This window comes from Micropterus salmoides, unplaced genomic scaffold (assembly GCF_014851395.1).
Source record: "Micropterus salmoides isolate LMB-PRFRI ecotype aquatic unplaced genomic scaffold, ASM1485139v1 Ms_hic_scaffold_7, whole genome shotgun sequence".
Lineage (NCBI taxonomy): Eukaryota > Metazoa > Chordata > Actinopteri > Centrarchiformes > Centrarchidae > Micropterus > Micropterus salmoides.
The window spans coordinates 32,044,630-32,062,879 of record NW_024044459.1 but is presented as its reverse complement, the minus strand read 5'-3'; the positions used below and the strand labels follow the sequence as shown (position 1 = coordinate 32,062,879).

Genomic DNA, 18,250 nt, shown 5'->3' with positions numbered 1-18,250 from the left:
TGGTGAATAAAGCTCAGAAACAAGGAAGCTTAAGGAGGCCAAATTCCCACTCAGAAAGCATCCTGACTGGATGGTGATGGTGATTAAAACTGTCCAGAAGATCATTGGTACCCATCTCAGTGAGCATCAGTGATATCGGTGAGGTGAGGTGAGGTGCAGATCCCAAAGGATACTAAAGGACAGTACCCACCCCAGCCACAGCCTGTTCACCTTGCTGCCTTCTGGGAAGAGATATAGAAGTTTCTGCTGTCACACCACCAGACTGCAGAGCAGCTTTTTAGCCCAAGCTATAAGACTCTTAAACTCTAATTCATTCTTTATTATGTATATTGTCTGCTATGTAGCAGAAGTGAGTTACAAAACTCAATTTCACTCTATAACTTGTTATATTGTGACAATAAACCTACCTACCTACCTACCTACCTATATAGGGCTGACCCCCAGTAGTGGAAGATTTGATGCTTCGATGGGCGGAGCCTGATTCGACTGCCAATTTCACCCTTGAATCTTCGCAGCAGCGTTATGAAACGAGGACCATACCATTTAGGAAATATGGCGGTGTTCAATGTCTGATTTTATATAGAAATTAAAGTGGAGCTACCTTGTATGTATCAGTCAACTTAGGCAACACTTGACAAATCTGATTCAACTATGTAAATCCTTAGTCGGGACAGCCCTATAATATATATGTATATATATAGTTCTATAAATTCAAAACTATATAATATTTAATTGGTAATGTTATAGATTACTTACCACAGGGATCCGCTAGCATTCATGTAGTTGTAGACTGAAGCGGGTGGTTCAGAACAGGCAAAAGGTTTAATAACGTTTCACCACATGCAACATTTACAACAACCATATTTTATGTTATGTTTTGAAACATATTAAAAGAAAAGAAAAAAACTGTAAATATCATGTATTAAAAACTCTGTTTAATAAAAAGTTATGCCACAGCTAATGACATCTCAACACATTTTTCCCAGCTCAAGCATTTTTCAGGAGCTCAGTAGTCAGAAAAGTTGTTGCAGTCAGAGTAAGTAAGAAAGATTGACAGACCTCAAAGAAATGCTACATCTCAGCCCTCAACACAGTCTGACAGAACTGACCCACCAACAAAACTAAAATCAAAATCAACACTGCTCGCGCAGGTTTGTGGTGCCTGTGGATGAAGGACATCAATCATTGTGCATACACGCATACAGTGTGGTATTGTACGTTCCCAAAAGCATATCTCTGGTAGTCATGAAAACAACAAAGCAACTGTCCCATTTAAAATGCCTATAACATTTTTATGCCTCCACGCAGGTAATAGCTTTGGCCGCAGTCATTATGTTTTCTGGTTGTCTGCCGTATATGCCTGTCCCATTCTCATGAATGCAATATCTCAGGAATGACTTCAGCAAATTTCTTCAGTTGACACAAGCGCCCACTTGGACACACGAATGAACTGATTACAATATGATGGTCAAAGGTCGACGTCACTGTGACCTCACAAAACACATTCTTTTAACTCAAGAATTGGTGCAGTAATTATGATAACATTTCACATAGATGTTTAATGGGATACAACAATGAAGTGATGACATCAGTAGTGTGGAAAAACCCTTTTTTGGCCATTAATTAACACCATAACTCTGGAACACAAGGCGAAATTGTGACCAAATTTCCCAGCTGCTTGAACACTGAATTGCTCAAAGTAGGTTTTTAGTCTCAATTTAAGAATGAATTGGGCAATTCTAGATTTCACACACGTGTTGACTGGGACAACACAATGAGTAAACAATAACTAGAACAGTACAGGTTTTCCACCATTTTGTCCATTCTGCCTTTGGAGATTTTGGAGCACACCTATGATCCTATAAGTAAATTTTACCTGCAGCTCATAGAGGCTTCGCATCTCAAGTACACGTGTACCTGACAATACTTTAGACAATATGATAATCCTTCACTGTCAAAATAATGTAATAAGTAGTAATAAGTATTCACTGCATATATTGAGTGTGGACAGACATGGACGTAAACTGCAACTTGACTGGTTGGCAGAGGCATACAACCACAAAGCACAACTTCTTGTTTCTGTTTTGTTTGTTTGTCCATGTACACTATAATTATTGGTTCACTTTAATTTTGAACTAAATGAAAGAAATACATTTAGCATATTAGTGTATTTGATTATATTTTAATCTTATCTTGAATATGTATCTGGAAATCTGCAGGGCTCCTGTTGGATTTTATTTTGAGTGATTGGGCCTATATTATTTAACTTAATATTAATATAATATGATATAATCATATTGAATCTGAAATTGTTAAAACATGTAAGCATTTGTGTACATAATATGTAATAGTAAATTGGGTACAAAAACTTTGAAGGGGTGCTATAGTCTAAAAAAGTTTGAGAGCTTCTGTTGTTATCTCAGTCTTGTTTTTTGTGCACAAGGTTTAAATATAATGTGGAAAGGTGGAGAAAAGAGGCAATGCTTTTGGAAGATGGGATAAAATAAAATATGTTCTCCTACAGCACATGATACTGCACAGAACAAAACAAATATACAGTATACCCTCCCCTTTCATGAAAAAAATGCTGCTTTCTTGTTAGAAATAGTAAGAGTCATGGTCTTGCCACCTTCGTTGTTGTTATCACCTCATCTTTCATCATTCTTCACAAAAAAGTTGTAGCCTTTAACATCAAAACCACGCGTATTTCTCTTTGCACATGTAACCCATTTAGTGTTTGTCCCCTGTGTTGTTGGCTCCGCTGCCTCCTGGGAACGCTGTGTCTGATAACAAGGCATTGGCTACCCTTCTCTGTTCGCTACTGTTCACTCTAACGCACAGTACACAGAGAAGCTAGTTTAATTTACCTTACTAACACAGAGATGCAACACCTAGAGGATTTAGCTCCTTTTAATGCTTTATTTGATGAGAACTGCTCGGAGCCAGGTGATTTAATGAGTAGGAGTCCACAATTTGTAAGTTCAGTGTGTTTCTGCTGTTGCTACAGGGATTGAGATGCTTCCATACTATGGTGAATAATGTGACCACGAAGTGTCCACTGACTCTTAAACTGTTGCATTCAGATGTGTGCAATTATGACCAAAGGTTTTTATTTTTTATTCAGTCACAGCACCATATGATTTCACCTTTTAGCCCTCTGCTCCCTGGTTGAACCTGTGTAAATCAGATAAATCCGCTGCTGTTGTGTTCAGCTGGAATGGAAACCTTCAGTCTCTAGGGTCAGGATAGCGCACAATTGAAACCACAGCTGAAAAAGTCAGTGCTCAGTCATATCTTTTTAATTGTGACTTACAAGATGTGAGCTTTCAACTAAGTTTCAAATAAATTCTTTCTGAGAAAGACAGAGAAAAAAATGGAGATCTGTCTGTACAATTTTGCGATTAGGGCACTGGATCGTGGCAGTGTGACTTTGCAGCAGAAACTTCCATGCCAAGATCAGTGGCCATTGGAGACCTGTTTTCCAGATTACAGATGATGGCACAAACAAGCATGTACACATAAATGTGCACCCAAATGTGCAAAATGTGCACCCAAATCTCACCACAAATCCATTAATAGTCTGTCTTAAAAATTTTTAATTAGGAGATAACTGTTTTGTTTCACTGTGCTGAACAAGGATCAGTGTCTCCTCCTCTTTGGTTTTCTAAGTTAAAACCCCCAAAGCAGGAGCAGTGCTCAGATTGTTGTTGCTCCTATCATAGATTACGCCTCCTCAGACACTCGTAATGCGCTCAACACTGTGTTTATCGCAAAGATTCAGAGATAAACCACACAGCTTTGCATGCATAGAATTACACAAGGATGTTGTTCTGAACTATTTGAGAAAACTTGACTGAGCCGTTATTGAGTATTCCGGGAGTCTTATCAGAGCTTTCAGAATATAACATAAGGAGCAATACTTACAGGATTTTATTGCATTTTTACATGCGTGCTGCTGTCCCTGGTCTTACTTAATCGCAATTCTTGTAGAATATCTCATCAACATTTGACCTACATCAAGTTGCTTATGCTGGGGAAGCCCACTGGGAACGTCTACATGTTCAGCTGCTTACCATTTGCAAATTATAGGCCAAGAAAACTAATGACCCATTAGTACAGTTTAAATGATGAGTGCACATAAAGATGAACAAAAAGGACAATGTTTTCTTTGCTGTTTCAAATGCAAGGGGGTGAGAGTGGTTTGGGTGGTTGTAAATCACAGATTTTTGATTTTCTTTTACAATTTCCTCCACTTTTTGTTTTTACTTGATTGATTGCTCCTCTAATAAATGTTCCGTTTCATCACATGAATAATGTTGAATGAATAAATCAAATCAATTTTGTATGAGGAGGTTTAAATTTACCATACACTGAGAGAGTGGGAACAATCTATAACACATTGTCACAAGCAAATTCCAAAAGGTGTGAAAGTATTAATATCTACATCTATAAATATGTTTGGTTCACATAATACACTTATACACTTCTCACATAACACATACCCTGAATAACACTGGTTGTTAATTTGGGACATTTTACGTTTCTTCTTTTTTCACAGAGCAACAGTAAAGAAAGGTGTGACCTTTCGAACAGCGACACCGAGTAACTCCTTACTGTGGGACATAACTCTGGATATGGGTGCAGATGGAGCCATCGCTGTTATTTGTCAGAGGAAGGCTCCCATACCTGGGAAAAGGCAAGTCTGTTCCAATCACATCTATATATCACCTTTATATGCCAGAGTATTCTATCTATGTGTGTCTATTCTAGGAAGTTTATTGCATATTTGTCGGCTTCAATTGGTATTGTTTAAATGGACAAATAACACTCCAAAGGTCCAAAGGGAATTTTTCAAATGGCACTATTGTAACAATGTATGTCCTGCAAAGCATATCTGTATTTGTCTCAGCACCTGCGGAGTAAAAGAAAAACCATCTGTACAGCACACGTCTGACAACGGCTTACTGTGCTGTGTCCTGGGAGGACATCTCTTAAACTCTGTAAGCACAGGCTGGCTGCAGGTGCTCCTGTAAAGCTGCCCTTGTAAACAGCTATTGCTTTTTCCCCCTTTATTTATATATATTTAGGAATCATTAAAGCACAGAAGAGAAGTGGACACACTTCTCCTCTGTGCTTTAATGATTCCTAAATATTTACCAGCAGTGCACGTCCATGCATTCCTAGTAAGCAGTAAAACATATTTTAACCTATGATTTAAATACTGCAAGCAGGGAAGGTAGTTATACCAAAACTGTAGTGAGCCATTTTCAAACACAACTACAAACATAACGAAAACTATTAACCAGACGTCTGCAGATTGGTCTGATCAAACTCAGCTTCCTGGGCTTCTAAGAAATACTTAACTTGCCACATAACCTCATTAAACGGGGCTACACCCTTTCTCCAACAAGCAGCTTATCTCAGATGTCCTTTCAAGTTCAGCTGAGTGCAGCTTTTTTTTATTGAACTGAGATGAGTGGAGTTAACTTAGGAGTTGAGCGAAACCCAAGCATGCCTTGTGGAGATTACAGGACATCTTTTTTTTTATTTATGAAAGGGCATAGACAACACAGGGTAAAAAGTAACCTCGGTTGCAGTTATTTTAATTACAGTCACGCTAGCCGCTCTGTGAGGCAGTAGGCCTAAATAGGCACTACTGCAGTTTGAGCTAAATTCTAACACGTTGATGTTTAGCAGGTATAATGTTTGCCATTTTTGTTTTGCATGTGAGGGTAACACTCAGTCACTATATTTACTGAAGGTGAAGACTTTAACAACAGAAGTCTTCTGTAAAAAGAGTGACTTTTTGGTCCACCTCCACCATTAGTCAGTATGATAAGGTAATATAGCCCACATGTAATGCGAGTGTACTAGCATGCAACATTTGCTAACTAACACTTAATACAAAGCTGAGGCTGTTTAGGGCATTTGTTTTTGGTTTTAGTTAGAACCCAAAGTATTGGGTAAATTTTTTGACCTGGTGATGACATTAGATGAAACATTAGGGGATCACCAAAGTTATTACAATTCATCCTGACGAAGGTATGAATGTCTTTGTCAGATTTCATTGCAATCCATCAAACACCTGTGGAGACATTCACTCAAAACCTCAAAAGTCAACCTGATGGTAGCATTATAGGAAAAGTCAGGGAATCACCAAGGTCATTAGGATTCATCCTCTGGGGACCACAAATGGATATGGATAGATATGTATAGGTATATCTGGATGTTGTGGACCGACAGACTGACAATGCCATGTGTGGCCGATAAGTCATATAGGTGAGGCTTTTGTTCTAGCTGGCCATCCAACCGCCGTGAGAACGTACATTCAGGGGAATAACAATGTTGCTTGTTGTCGTGCACTTGCTTTTATTCTATTTTTTGCCATTCAAGCTTGCCAGTGCTCCCAAAAACAGATCCATTGAGATTTAACTGAAACAATAAGATTATTTCTGCTTCTAGAGCAGCTCCAAGAAATGCTTGTTAAACTAAAGCTCTGATCTGTGTGTGCGAATGTGCATGTTTATGCAGCCAACTTTCCCGGGATGAAAAAAAAACACTAATGAAAGTAGATATAGAATAACATAACACAACAACAACTTTGCTATGTAATATAAAAAACGAATAACTTACTCCACTAAAGGGATACATTTAAACTTCCTAAAACAAAACATGTGGGTTTGTCTGACACGGACTCTTCAGAGGTCATACAACAATAGACACAGCTTGATTTGACCGGAGCCAGAACATTGACCTTATCTGTGCTTGTTATTATTGGTTTGACCTCATTAAGTTGTTTTCCCCATTTGGCATGGATTATGGCATTGTTTATCACAACTTCTTTATGGGTTAACATACTTTCACTCAGGCATTTTGGCTAATCCTCTCTAAAATGTCATGAAACTAACAGAACCCCTGCAGAGAGTATCTACTGTCACACACCCGTGGGGATTTCTCCCGATTTTTTGTCTTACTGGCTTTAGGGAGCACTAAAAGTATTTGCTGAATTTGTATGTCAAAGATTTTTTATCCTCTGTCACAGCCGCTTGGTTTGGATCTTAATGTTAAAGCACTGTTCTCGCAGTCACATACAGACTGCCGGCCGTAAACAAGTTGTTGAAGCATCATTTCCCTGTAAGCTTCACAAGGATGACTGAGGGTGTAAATAGCAGCATCCCCTATCTAATGGATATCTGTGTTAATGCATACTTAAGGGGTATCAAGCATATCTTGTTTTGATATTTGACCAGAATGTTATTATCTTTATTATCTCAGGTCTCTGAGCAATTTGGTAAGATTATTCAATTACACTAAATCTCTGTCTAGCCCTTAAGAAGGACAGATTCAGCGTAGTGAGAGGGGGACACAGAGAAAGACTTTTGCATGCTTTGTTGTTGAGTAATATGATTTGCAGTATCTCCAATTGTTGTTGCTTTAATGCAGCCCTTTAGAGGTCATTTCCATGCAGTAAACAGGTCTCTGACACAGATATTTATAACATGTATGCACAGATGCAGCAGGTCTGATAATGTCTATGTCTGTATAAGCATTCTTATTGTGTGTTGCCCACCAATATATCTTTTCTATAGTTTCAGACAGTGCTTAGAAATAAAACCCAGGATACTAACTTGGGTGATAGGAGAAAATTGAATCCATGGCTAGGACACTCTGTACTAGCTGGCATCAGCGAGAGGCCATTATAAGTTACAAAGACTTATACTTTGTTGTGTATGCAGGATGCCGCTGTCCTTGGACCACCTTTTTTCAATTCACATTCAACAGTACTGGCAACTCAAGGTTAGGGCCAGCATGGAGAAATTCAGCATTATTTATAGGAGGGATTGGGTCATGTCGCCACTTCTGGGATTACTGCTTTACACTCAAAACGTGACTATGAGGACTATAAGTTTGTCTCTTGCCACACTGGCAAAACATTTGAGTTTTTTTAGCCAGTGAAGCATGCTGTGCCAGTACAGCCTCACAAAGCTGCTAGCATGGCTATAGACTCTTGCAATGCAATGCAAATATGAAATTGTTAACATCCTAATGCGTGTGTCTTCATCAGATTAAAGACACAATGAAACAAAACCACATGTGATGGATGTGGATTTGGATTTACACTGACTTGATGAGCCACATGCTGAAGTAAAGACACACTGCGGTATAATCACTGCACCTTTACTCAGACATGATTATCTCTACAGGAATTTAATGTGTGGAGAGAGACTTGCCGAACCCAGTGGTGAAATGATCATTTTAAGTATCAGTGGCTTCGATGGAAAGAGCCTGCCTTTCTGGTGCTAATTCACATTAAGAAGAAGTTGAAAGAATCAGATCTCTCACAACTAGTCAAAACACAATTGTAGTGTTTTGCTGATTTGCTTTTACATATGAATTTATTAGTTATTTTTATGAAACCCTTTAGAAAACCGCAAGATTTGTTGTGTTGGAATTACAGACAGGTATATTTATGGTATGCATAACTCTAATCCTGCTTCCTCTTCAGGCTTGAGAGCAGTCTGCTGGAGGTGCTTCAAATGGATTTTGAAGTGGAGGAGCTGAGCAGTCCTCTCGACAGTCAGGTGATCATATGGAAGCTGGAACTAGCATCCGCATCCAAAAATGTAGCCAAGACTGAAGGAGCCATGAGGATCTATACTACTCAGAGAGACTTTGTTGGCCTGGCCCCTCTTGTAATGGTGAGTTAGCTGACAGCCTCAATGTCACACCTAATCCCACTTAATTATTATAAACGTATGTTACTGACAGCAGCGTTTCCAATAATTCTAACACTTGGACTGCATCGTTTGAGCATTGATGCATGAAAATATCATAAAATGCACTTTGCTCTGATCCACTCCTGTCTGGTTTGCATACACAGAAGGCTAGAAATGCTTTGGATTGTTTAGTAAATGGGTTCTATTTTGGGCAGAGAGTGGCCTTGTGTTGTTGACTGTCAGCTAGCTGATGTCTCTCTTCTGTGTTATTCTACTCTGTTCTGGCGTGCAATATGTGGTCATCCTCTCCTCCTAACAGCTGCTTCATGTGCTTCTATTTTGGTGCTGCAGGGCCTCTTTATCATGCTACCTCTATAATTAATCCATGAATAATCTCCACTACTAAATAAGGAACATTACACAAGAGTTTACCCCTTTGAATCACAGTATTGAATATGAGTTATGTGTTACCTGTCTGACTTCTTAGTACATCATTGTTTGCAGGAATTACATATAACAATGACAACTTGTCACATAATACACTCTCACCGCCTTTTTCCTTAACATTTTCTCAACCACATATTATTGATAAAATATTTAATTAAAACTTTAGAATTACTTTACTTTGTGTTATACTTTTGGGCAGTAGGTTACTTATATTTCACAGTGCTGACTGCTGCATGACAGTGCCAGAGTGCTTGAAGTTATGAGGATATGCCACAGTGTTCTGATTTGTGAATTTGACATGGTTCATCTCTCTTGTGGATTAGAAGCTGACCTCAGGCAGAGGGCCAAACATGAGGAGATTTGATGGTTGGCTCGAGGGGACATTAGCGCTGACTGATCACTCTTAGCCCTGCTCTATGAACTCCAGCAAGTGCTGCTGCTCAATACTTCGACATAATGGCGATAGCCTCACTTACAGAGGTTTCAGATCTGCCTCTTTTTAACTATATTGTAATGACAATAAAATTTTTTAAAAAGTCAGTTATTCGGCTTCATTTAAAACAGTTTTTACAGTCGGGGGACTCGCATCCATCTGCTTAATTTTCATACTCTGAGTGGCCAAGTGTCTGTTTAAATTTGATTCAACTGATCATTCACAACTTGACTGGGCAGCACTCCACTGCTCTCATACTCGTTTACACACATGTACACACACAATATTATTTCAACTTCATTTAGAGAAAAAAAAGTGTGTTTTTACAGAGGACACATAACCATCTGCTTCAGTTTCTCGCTTTGATTAACCATGCGCGCACACAAATTCATGTCTGTACAAACACACACAAAGCGAGGCAGAGTGGTACCTACTACTGCTACTACTACTAATAATAATTGTATTCATATAAATTCACTTTAACAAAACACCTCACCATTTGGTTGTACATGTACACTGAAACAGGAACACCATTTATGGAATTGTAAATAGACTGCATTCATATAGCATTTTTAACTCAAACTCGCCTCTCATTCATCAATTCATGGGATATGAGCCACCTTGGGGCTCAGTGTGTTGCTCAAGGACATCTGTGGACAAGAGGACCCAGAAATCCAACAACCAACCCTATGATTAGTGGACTCTGCTCTACCTGCTGCAGCTGCCCTATTTAATGATACAGTGAACATTAAAGAACACTACTGTATTGTATGGGTCGGATTTACAAAAACCCTGAATAAAGAGTACTAAATTGTGTCTGCATTCTAAAATATTGTAGTACCTGTTATGGGTGATTAACTAAGAATTACTGCGTAGATGACAACAGGTGCAAACAAAATGGAGGTGGCAGTATTTAAATGTCTGATGTTTATATGGTTTCCGCCATGGAAAGTCGGGAAAGCCCGAATATGTGGAAATCGTATGTACCTGCCCATCCTGCGTAAGACTGCACTAAGTACTTGGAACAGCACACCTGAAAAACTGCTTTGAGAAACCCTAACAGAAACAGCTCCAGTATGCTGGAATGACCCAGACGTGAAGAAATTTTAGGGGGTCTCTAAAATATTTACAGTATGCTTTTTGTCATTAATTTCTATATTTCTGTATCATCATGGATCATGCGTAAAATCAGGAGCGTCATGCTTCATCCGGCCAGAGGGAAAGATCACTGACCGTCCGCAGCGTGCCTGGTAGCTCCGCAGTCTCCTCTCCGTGGCCCTGTATGCCCAATTCCCTCTCTGATACCTACAATGGGTTGTGTCACTATTACGACCGGCGCGCTGTGAAGAGTTGGTGATCGTTCCTTCTGGCTGGATGAATTTTACGCATGATCAATGCACTAGTGCACCTATGGGCTCTCCGCAGCAACACACAACTTTCTAAATTCAAAGGAAAAAAGTCAGGTAGAAACGCCCCAAATTGCATATTCATTAAGGCAAAAGTAGTAAATGAACAACAGCTGCTATCTTGCACTTTTGAAAGACGTCATTCTCCGTGCACACCATTAGTAGATCAGCTTACATGTTAATTTGCTGGTGATATCAAGTTTGCACACGTTTTTACTCACGCAAACCTTTAGTAAATCTGACCCATATGTGTATAGATTATTTTTAGTCCACGTCCATGGCTCTAATTATTTAATCATGTCTGAACTGACATGACATCGCTCTGAGGGACGTGCCTGTGCAGAAAAGCCCAAGATTAGCTCTTCTGTCCATGTGGTGACTTGATCAACCACCCAACCTTAACTCTACTCCCCCTCTGCCTGCTTAGTCACCGAGTGACACTTCATCGCCTATGTCCCTCCTACCTCCCTCCTGTACTTTCATTCCAATGTGCTCCCATTCCAAAAAACTTTTGCACTAAATAGAAGCATCAACTAAATGTCTATAATGTCAAATTAAAACAAATCAAATAATTGTATGTGATTTGTTATTTTATTGAAGTAAGCAATATGTAATGACAATGGCTGATTTTCTTGGCCTCTCTGCAGGACACAGAGATCCTGAATACAGCTGTTTTGACTGGAAAGAAGGTGGTGATGCCTGTGAGGACGGTAGCTGTGGAGGAAGATGGAGTAGTCACTGATGTGTCTGACTACACCGACTGTAGCTCGACTGATGAGGACGTACTCAAGGTAGGATTTACTCCTCATGCTCCTTGTTAACCACCTCCACATGCTGAACAATAACCTTCTGATACATCATTTTTAGTTTGTTTTAGTTTGTTTGCTTTTGCACATTCCAAGTGAAATGCTTTTACTGTAGTGTAAATGGCTTCTTAAGACTATTTCAATATGGGGACACAATGATAATGAAAAGGTCAGAGGTGAAAAGACAGATTTTTTTTCAAATTACATTTTTTACTACCTTTTTATTTAATCACTTCGTTGCAGAATTATTGAGTCGAAAAACATGCAATCACTACTGATAAATATTTACTCGAGAACAAAAATATGTTAAGCAGTAACAAATCAAAGAACGGGAGATGTTTGTGTTTTATGTGTCTTCCCTGATGCTAATGGGCAGGAGGCCAATTTGGAGTGGCTGTTAAGAAATTGATCCATGGGGGCAAGGTTGGATTCAAGTGTGATGGTAAGGACAGATGTGGACAAATATGTTGTAGCAAAGTCACCTCTGCTCTCTGTCTCTTTTCCACTCGGGAAAACAAACTATTCGGTGGGCTCCGACAACATCGCCCATCAATCACCTCAACAATAAACAGCCACTGAGCTAAATCGCTCCCCACAAATGACCTCACAGTCTGCCACTGTGCTCCTATTCCGTGACTTGTCCCTTTTATCCTGTGGACCTGAGCACGGCTGACTGCCAAAAGCGGGCTTTGTTTACTGATGAAATTGAAAGTCAGGCCACTGGCCCCTGAGGTCAGAGGCTGTGAATGTATTTACTCAAGGGTAAAGTTGCATTGTAAACAAAGAGAAAAGACATGCAGTGGACTCCAGCCCTCTAATAGTTTTTTTTGCAGGTCAAATATGTCCCAAAGCTGGTTAAGCTAACACTTGTGTGGGCTAATAAATAAATGTTCAGTGTTGCTCCATGAGGAGACTCAAAGTACAGCATATACAGTAAGTGCAAATGTATTATGTGCAGATGGGTGTCGGTTATAAGAAAAGCAGGATTATGTGAGGACATCAACAGGCTGGATGTGGCCTTAATCATTCTTTTCAACCCTGTAATGTAGCGATTTTTGCTGTTTTTCAAAGCTTACTGTAGCTCTCAGTGTATTTGCTGACCAGTGAGCAGCTTCAGTCACAAATATTCCCTTTAATCTTCTTAGTCTAACAGCTTGACTCAGATATCTTTTCTCTTCTGGTGTGCCTGAAGAGTATCAAATCTGCTAGTGATAGATGGGGAAGGATTTATCTAGAATGGATAGCTCATGTGACAAACAAAAGCAAAACAAAGTCTAATCTTCCACGATGGAAAGGTTTTTCAAATGTCCATGAATGAAGGAGAGACTTAAAATATGCACATGCGTTCCCTTTGTCAGTTGAGGATTGAAGGGCTGACACTTGAAATTTTGAAGAATGGACATATTGTACATAGATGTCTACATAGTTGATTAATCAGGACTATGGCGTGAGATAGCCTAAACTCAGTAGAAAGCCTGAACTTAATTTGGCCCAATGCAATACTAAATATTATATAATTAAATATGAAATATTAATATTTTCATTAAAACTTATTTAATTTGTTTTATTTGCAGAGGGGAAACCACACATGCATTTCAGCATTTTAGTATTTGAATACTATACCCAATGATTAAAGTCAAATCCCATTTTAAAGAAATATCTATGTTGACACTAAAACCACTGAGGGATATTCTTGGCTGCAGAGTGAGATTGTGACGAGGATGAGTGGGCGGATGACACATTAAAATGGCATTCCCTTTTAACTGATGCTTCAGAATATTATTTGAAAGTTCAGCTCTTGGATGATGCTTCTCTGAAAAAGAACAAATGAGCAAAGTGCCTCAGATCAAGGATGACTGGTTGAATGGCTACACATCATATTAAATCATGAGAACTCTAAACAACTTCACTGGAACTAAACCAGTTGCTGTCTATTGTTCCATACTTGTATTAAAATTTTTCCGTAACAACTGTTCAAAGGCTCCAGTCCCACATATTTTAAAGCTGCTGTTGGGATACAAATCAAGCATATGATCGCTGGCAGAGACGAGGTCAGGGTATCTCAGTTAGCAGCTTTGATGACACTTAGTGATGTGGTCATTCTGAAGCTTAAGCTGTGGGCATGGGTGCTGGATGACAGACACTCAGATGCAATGATGACACAAGATCCTCTGAAAAACAGCATGTCCTTGCAATAGTGCATCCTCTAGCTAACTGTTGGGTTTGTATTTGTATTCCTCCTTAGGCTATCTGTCAAGTTACTGCTTTTCACCCTCCACTCCCCTGTGCACTTCTAGTGTGTGGTGACAGAATTTCAATGCTGCGTTAATTATCCAATTTATTTAAACCAGAGACTGTTGAGAGGACGAAGGAAAACCTCCAAATGTCCATGAAATCTTTGAGCAGTCGCCCAAACTTGCCAAGGTCACCTTTGAAATTACAGTGTAATGAATGCACTTGGCTGTGAAGGACTGATGTTCAGTACTGCACCACATGATATTTTGATTAACATAAAATTGCAATGCTGCCTCTTCCTACCGCTTCGGACCGGTGATCATCACAGTAGTTTATTACAGCCAGCTGACATTACTATGGTAACACATGCAGTGCAAAACTGCCGCAAGGCCATTTGTTGTTGTAAGAATGGCCTATTTGTTAAAACAGTGACTTTTATGAGAATATTTTATTATTTTTTGTCATTGGTTAGATGACTAACATCTCCTTCATTGACAACAGTCTCACTCTGAGTTTGATATAGACTGTTTACCAGGCGTACTTACAGAAACTCTTAGATATTATCAAGGAAATTAAAATGATAAGATATTCATGTTCTGATGGATTGTTCCCTTTATATATTATTTCCTCCAATCCAGGTGTCGGACAGGTGCAACTATGTTTTTGTGAATGGCAAAGAGACAAAGGGCAAAGTGAGGATGATTGTGAACTTCACCTACAGCTACCTGAGTGCTCAGCTCGAACTGAATGTGTGGATGCCCCAACTTCCCCTCCAGATTGAGGTGTCAGACACACAGCTGAGCCAGATCAAAAGCTGGAGGGTACCCATACTAACATCGAAAAGGTGGGACACACAAACAAACCATTTGTTTAGTGTAAAAACTCCCCTTATTTGATTTCTAGATGGGATTTCTAGAAGCATCCTTCAGCCCTAATCATATCTCTCCAAGGGTTTAGGGGTTTGATTCCATTACATAATGTACTGCAATATCTCAATGTGATCCAATCAAGCAAAGAGACAGGGTTGAGTGATTGGAGTGTAGCAGCAGGTCAAAGCATTTATCGTGTGACAGGTGTGACCGGCACATGTGTTTTTTGTGCTCATGTCCTAGAGCTGGCTGGAACAGTGAAGAAGACGACAGGAAGGGGAAGGGCTGCATGCTGCAGTTTCAGCATGCCCTGGTGCGGGTGCTAACTTACTTTGTGGCAGAGCAAGAGGACCCTCGGGATCCGAAGGCCTATTTCCTGGGCTCCGATTGGCAGGTGGATGTCACAAGGCTGGTTCGGTACTTTATGAAGGTGGAGGACACTCGAGTGGCAAGGCTGCAGGCAGGAAGGGTGCTGTCGGGACGTGACCTCGGAACCACTACTATCCAGGTAATAAACTGAACCGATGCTTATATTAACCTTGGCCTGCACAGCCTGTGCAACATCATAGCAATAAGCATGTATTCAGACACTGGATTGGATGGGGTAGTTTACACTTTGAGTTGACAAAAGTTAGATTGAAGTTTTATGAGGGCACAAGTCTTACTTTCAACCTGATACCTAATTAACTGACTGCATCTGATATTGTTCGGTGACAGGTATTTTCTCCACTGTCTGATGCAATCTTGGCTAAGACAACCATCAAAGTTGTGGATGACAAAGTGACCATCACAGAGTTTGGGGTCCAGCTGGTCACTGGTCTCTCCATGACTTTACAGCTCAGTCCTGGTAGCAATAGGGCCATTCTGGCTACCACAACCACAGAGGAGGTTCTGCAGAGCCCCAAACAGGTAAAAGTCTTTATCCATTTAAATGTCTTAACTATAAACTATAGTTTAAAAGCACAATTACATTTTCTCCCATTTTCTGTTCTTTTAGGAAGCTTTGGTCAGTGCCTGGGTGCAGTTCAGTGATGGAAACCAGACGCCTCTTGACATTTATGATCCTGCTTACTACCGACTGACGGTGACATCTCTAGATCAGGGGGTGGTGTCAGTTCAGGGCACGCCTCCGGCTGTGGTGGCTGAGGGTGAAGGCGAGGGAGTCCTGGTCAGAGTGGAGATGTCCATCTGTGAGGCCTGCCAGAAATCCAAACGCAAAAGCACGGTGGCTGTGGGCAACGGCAGTCTCAAGGTTAAGTTTCAGGTGAACAGCCGCCGCTCAAATGGCAATACCAGCAGCACTGTTAGCAGCAAAGACAACGGCAGTGACTATGGGAACGATGGGGAAGAGATAGACAGCGAGAGGAAGCAGTCCCTGGATCCTCCACGGCGCAGCTCGACCTCAGAGAGAGAGGAGAGAGCCATGCAGAAGATCACAACCACAATCAAATCAGCAGAACGAACCTTCATGACCAGCGGCAGCCTCGGAGGAGTGGGTAAGATCAGCAATTCAGGAAACCCCAGCAGTCCTACAAGCGTAGTGAAAATCAGCATGATAAGCAGCCCTGGCAGCAGCAAAGCATATGGCTCAGACAATATGATAGTGGAGGATATGAGCAGTGTCAGCTTTACCAGCACTGTGAAGGCACCTGGGAACCTGGTAAACTATAACAACTTCCCCACCAAGGTGGGGGTGCCTGGGCAGGAGACAACAGAGGTAGAAACTGGGGGTGAAGAAATGTTGGCCAACCGACCGCTCACGGACTTGGAGATTGGCATGTATGCTCTGTTAGGCGTCTTTTGCCTGGCCATTCTGGTTTTTTTGGTTAATTGTATCTCATATGTTGTTAAGTTCAGGCACAAGAAGCCTCCCTCTCATGGCCAGGAACCCACAGGGCACAGACATGACTGGGTATGGCTCGGCACAGATGCTGAGCTGGTGATGAGCGTGCCAGGCAGTCCTGTCCAGCAAGACTCCCAAACTACAACCACTGTCATAGACATTGGGCCTGATAAGACTGCCTCTCTCTCCAGAAGGCCCAGTTGCCTGGCCTCTGTTACAGACTCTCCCCTAAGCTGCGTGGGCTCCCTCAGGAGCAAACCGATGCACACCGAGTCCCTCCACTCGCCCACCAGCAAGAGGAAGAGAGTCCAGTTCACCACCTTCTCCACTCTGGAGCGCCAGCATTCGCCACATCTCCCACCGAGGGAGAACGGCCATGGAATCCACTGGGTTGGGAAGGAGGACAGTTGTGAAGAGGAACCCCAAGAGACCATTACAGATCCTGGGGACCAGTTATAATACAGATCCTGATCAGACCTCACATGTACAGTAGATGTGGCTTTGATCACCTCAATGCCTTTGGTAACTCTATTAACTGTCTAGAATATGTGATTTTGGAATTGCCCTCCTTTACATTTCATTACCTATCAAGGCCTTTTACATGTACATGTACTGTATATAACTGTTAATATCAAAGTGTGTATGGTATGATAATGTTTCAGCTGTTTGACCAGATGGACTCTCACACAATGTTCCGAGCCACCAAATGTTAATGCTGCATGTGTATCTACTTCTTTAAACTTTTGCACTCACATGCTGTTATATACAGTACAAAGACACACTGAAAAAGTGTCCCAAATAACAAAAACAATGTATTGATGATCAGTTATAATATAGAACTCTGTCTCACAGAGTTTCACCAAAAATGTGGCTTTCATTAAAAATAATACTATCTGAAATGGGTGTTTTCTATTATGCAATATCCAATACCTTTTTGTTTGTAAATTTAATTTAATTTTCATTTGATTTTTTTTCATTAAAACATTATGATCTTTAATATTGCCTTTCACTTGATTTTCCATGTTAAGCACTTTTTTAGGAGGTATATGATCTTTGCCAACAGTTTGCAGGTCAGCTACTTGCATTTGTCTATATTTTGTGTAATGCTTAAATTTACAGCTGCATCAAAAACCCTTGAGAGAACATTCATATTTTTCTAAGTAGCCCATGCACCAGTGTGTTGCCTAAATCAACCTTTGTAACGACAAATTACAAGAACCTTTTGTGCCCCTTTGCCCTTTAAACAAATTGAGTTTTTGCTGGGTCCTTGAATGTGTGCAACCCAACCGTTGCACTTTATTAAAAATGAATGTGGTAGCATACAGACTGGAAAGAACATACATATTGGAATTGTTTTTGGCTAGACTAGATTAGTTGATCCTGCACTGCATTTGATGGCACTTTCAGATTTTTTTTAGTATGACACACAGCTATTTTTGTCTAAATAGAGGGAATGATAATTTAACAACTATCATACATTTTCGGATCACCAAC

General features: G+C 40.4%; 1 protein-coding gene across 1 annotated transcript in view; it reads left to right on the top strand.

The window, feature by feature from the left end:
* LOC119892472 (transmembrane protein 132D) overlaps positions 1 to 17,753 on the top strand; it is a 29,442-nt gene extending 11,689 nt beyond the window's left edge. Inside the window, exons 3-9 of the mRNA XM_038704737.1 lie at positions 4,559 to 4,696; positions 8,507 to 8,699; positions 11,651 to 11,794; positions 14,683 to 14,888; positions 15,157 to 15,421; positions 15,631 to 15,822; positions 15,911 to 17,753. Of these exons, the coding sequence (XP_038560665.1) occupies positions 4,559 to 4,696; positions 8,507 to 8,699; positions 11,651 to 11,794; positions 14,683 to 14,888; positions 15,157 to 15,421; positions 15,631 to 15,822; positions 15,911 to 17,215 (2,443 nt within the window). The 3' untranslated portion in view covers positions 17,216 to 17,753. The remainder of the gene's footprint in view (positions 1 to 4,558; positions 4,697 to 8,506; positions 8,700 to 11,650; positions 11,795 to 14,682; positions 14,889 to 15,156; positions 15,422 to 15,630; positions 15,823 to 15,910) is intronic.
* Positions 17,754 to 18,250: the final 497 nt, after the last annotated feature.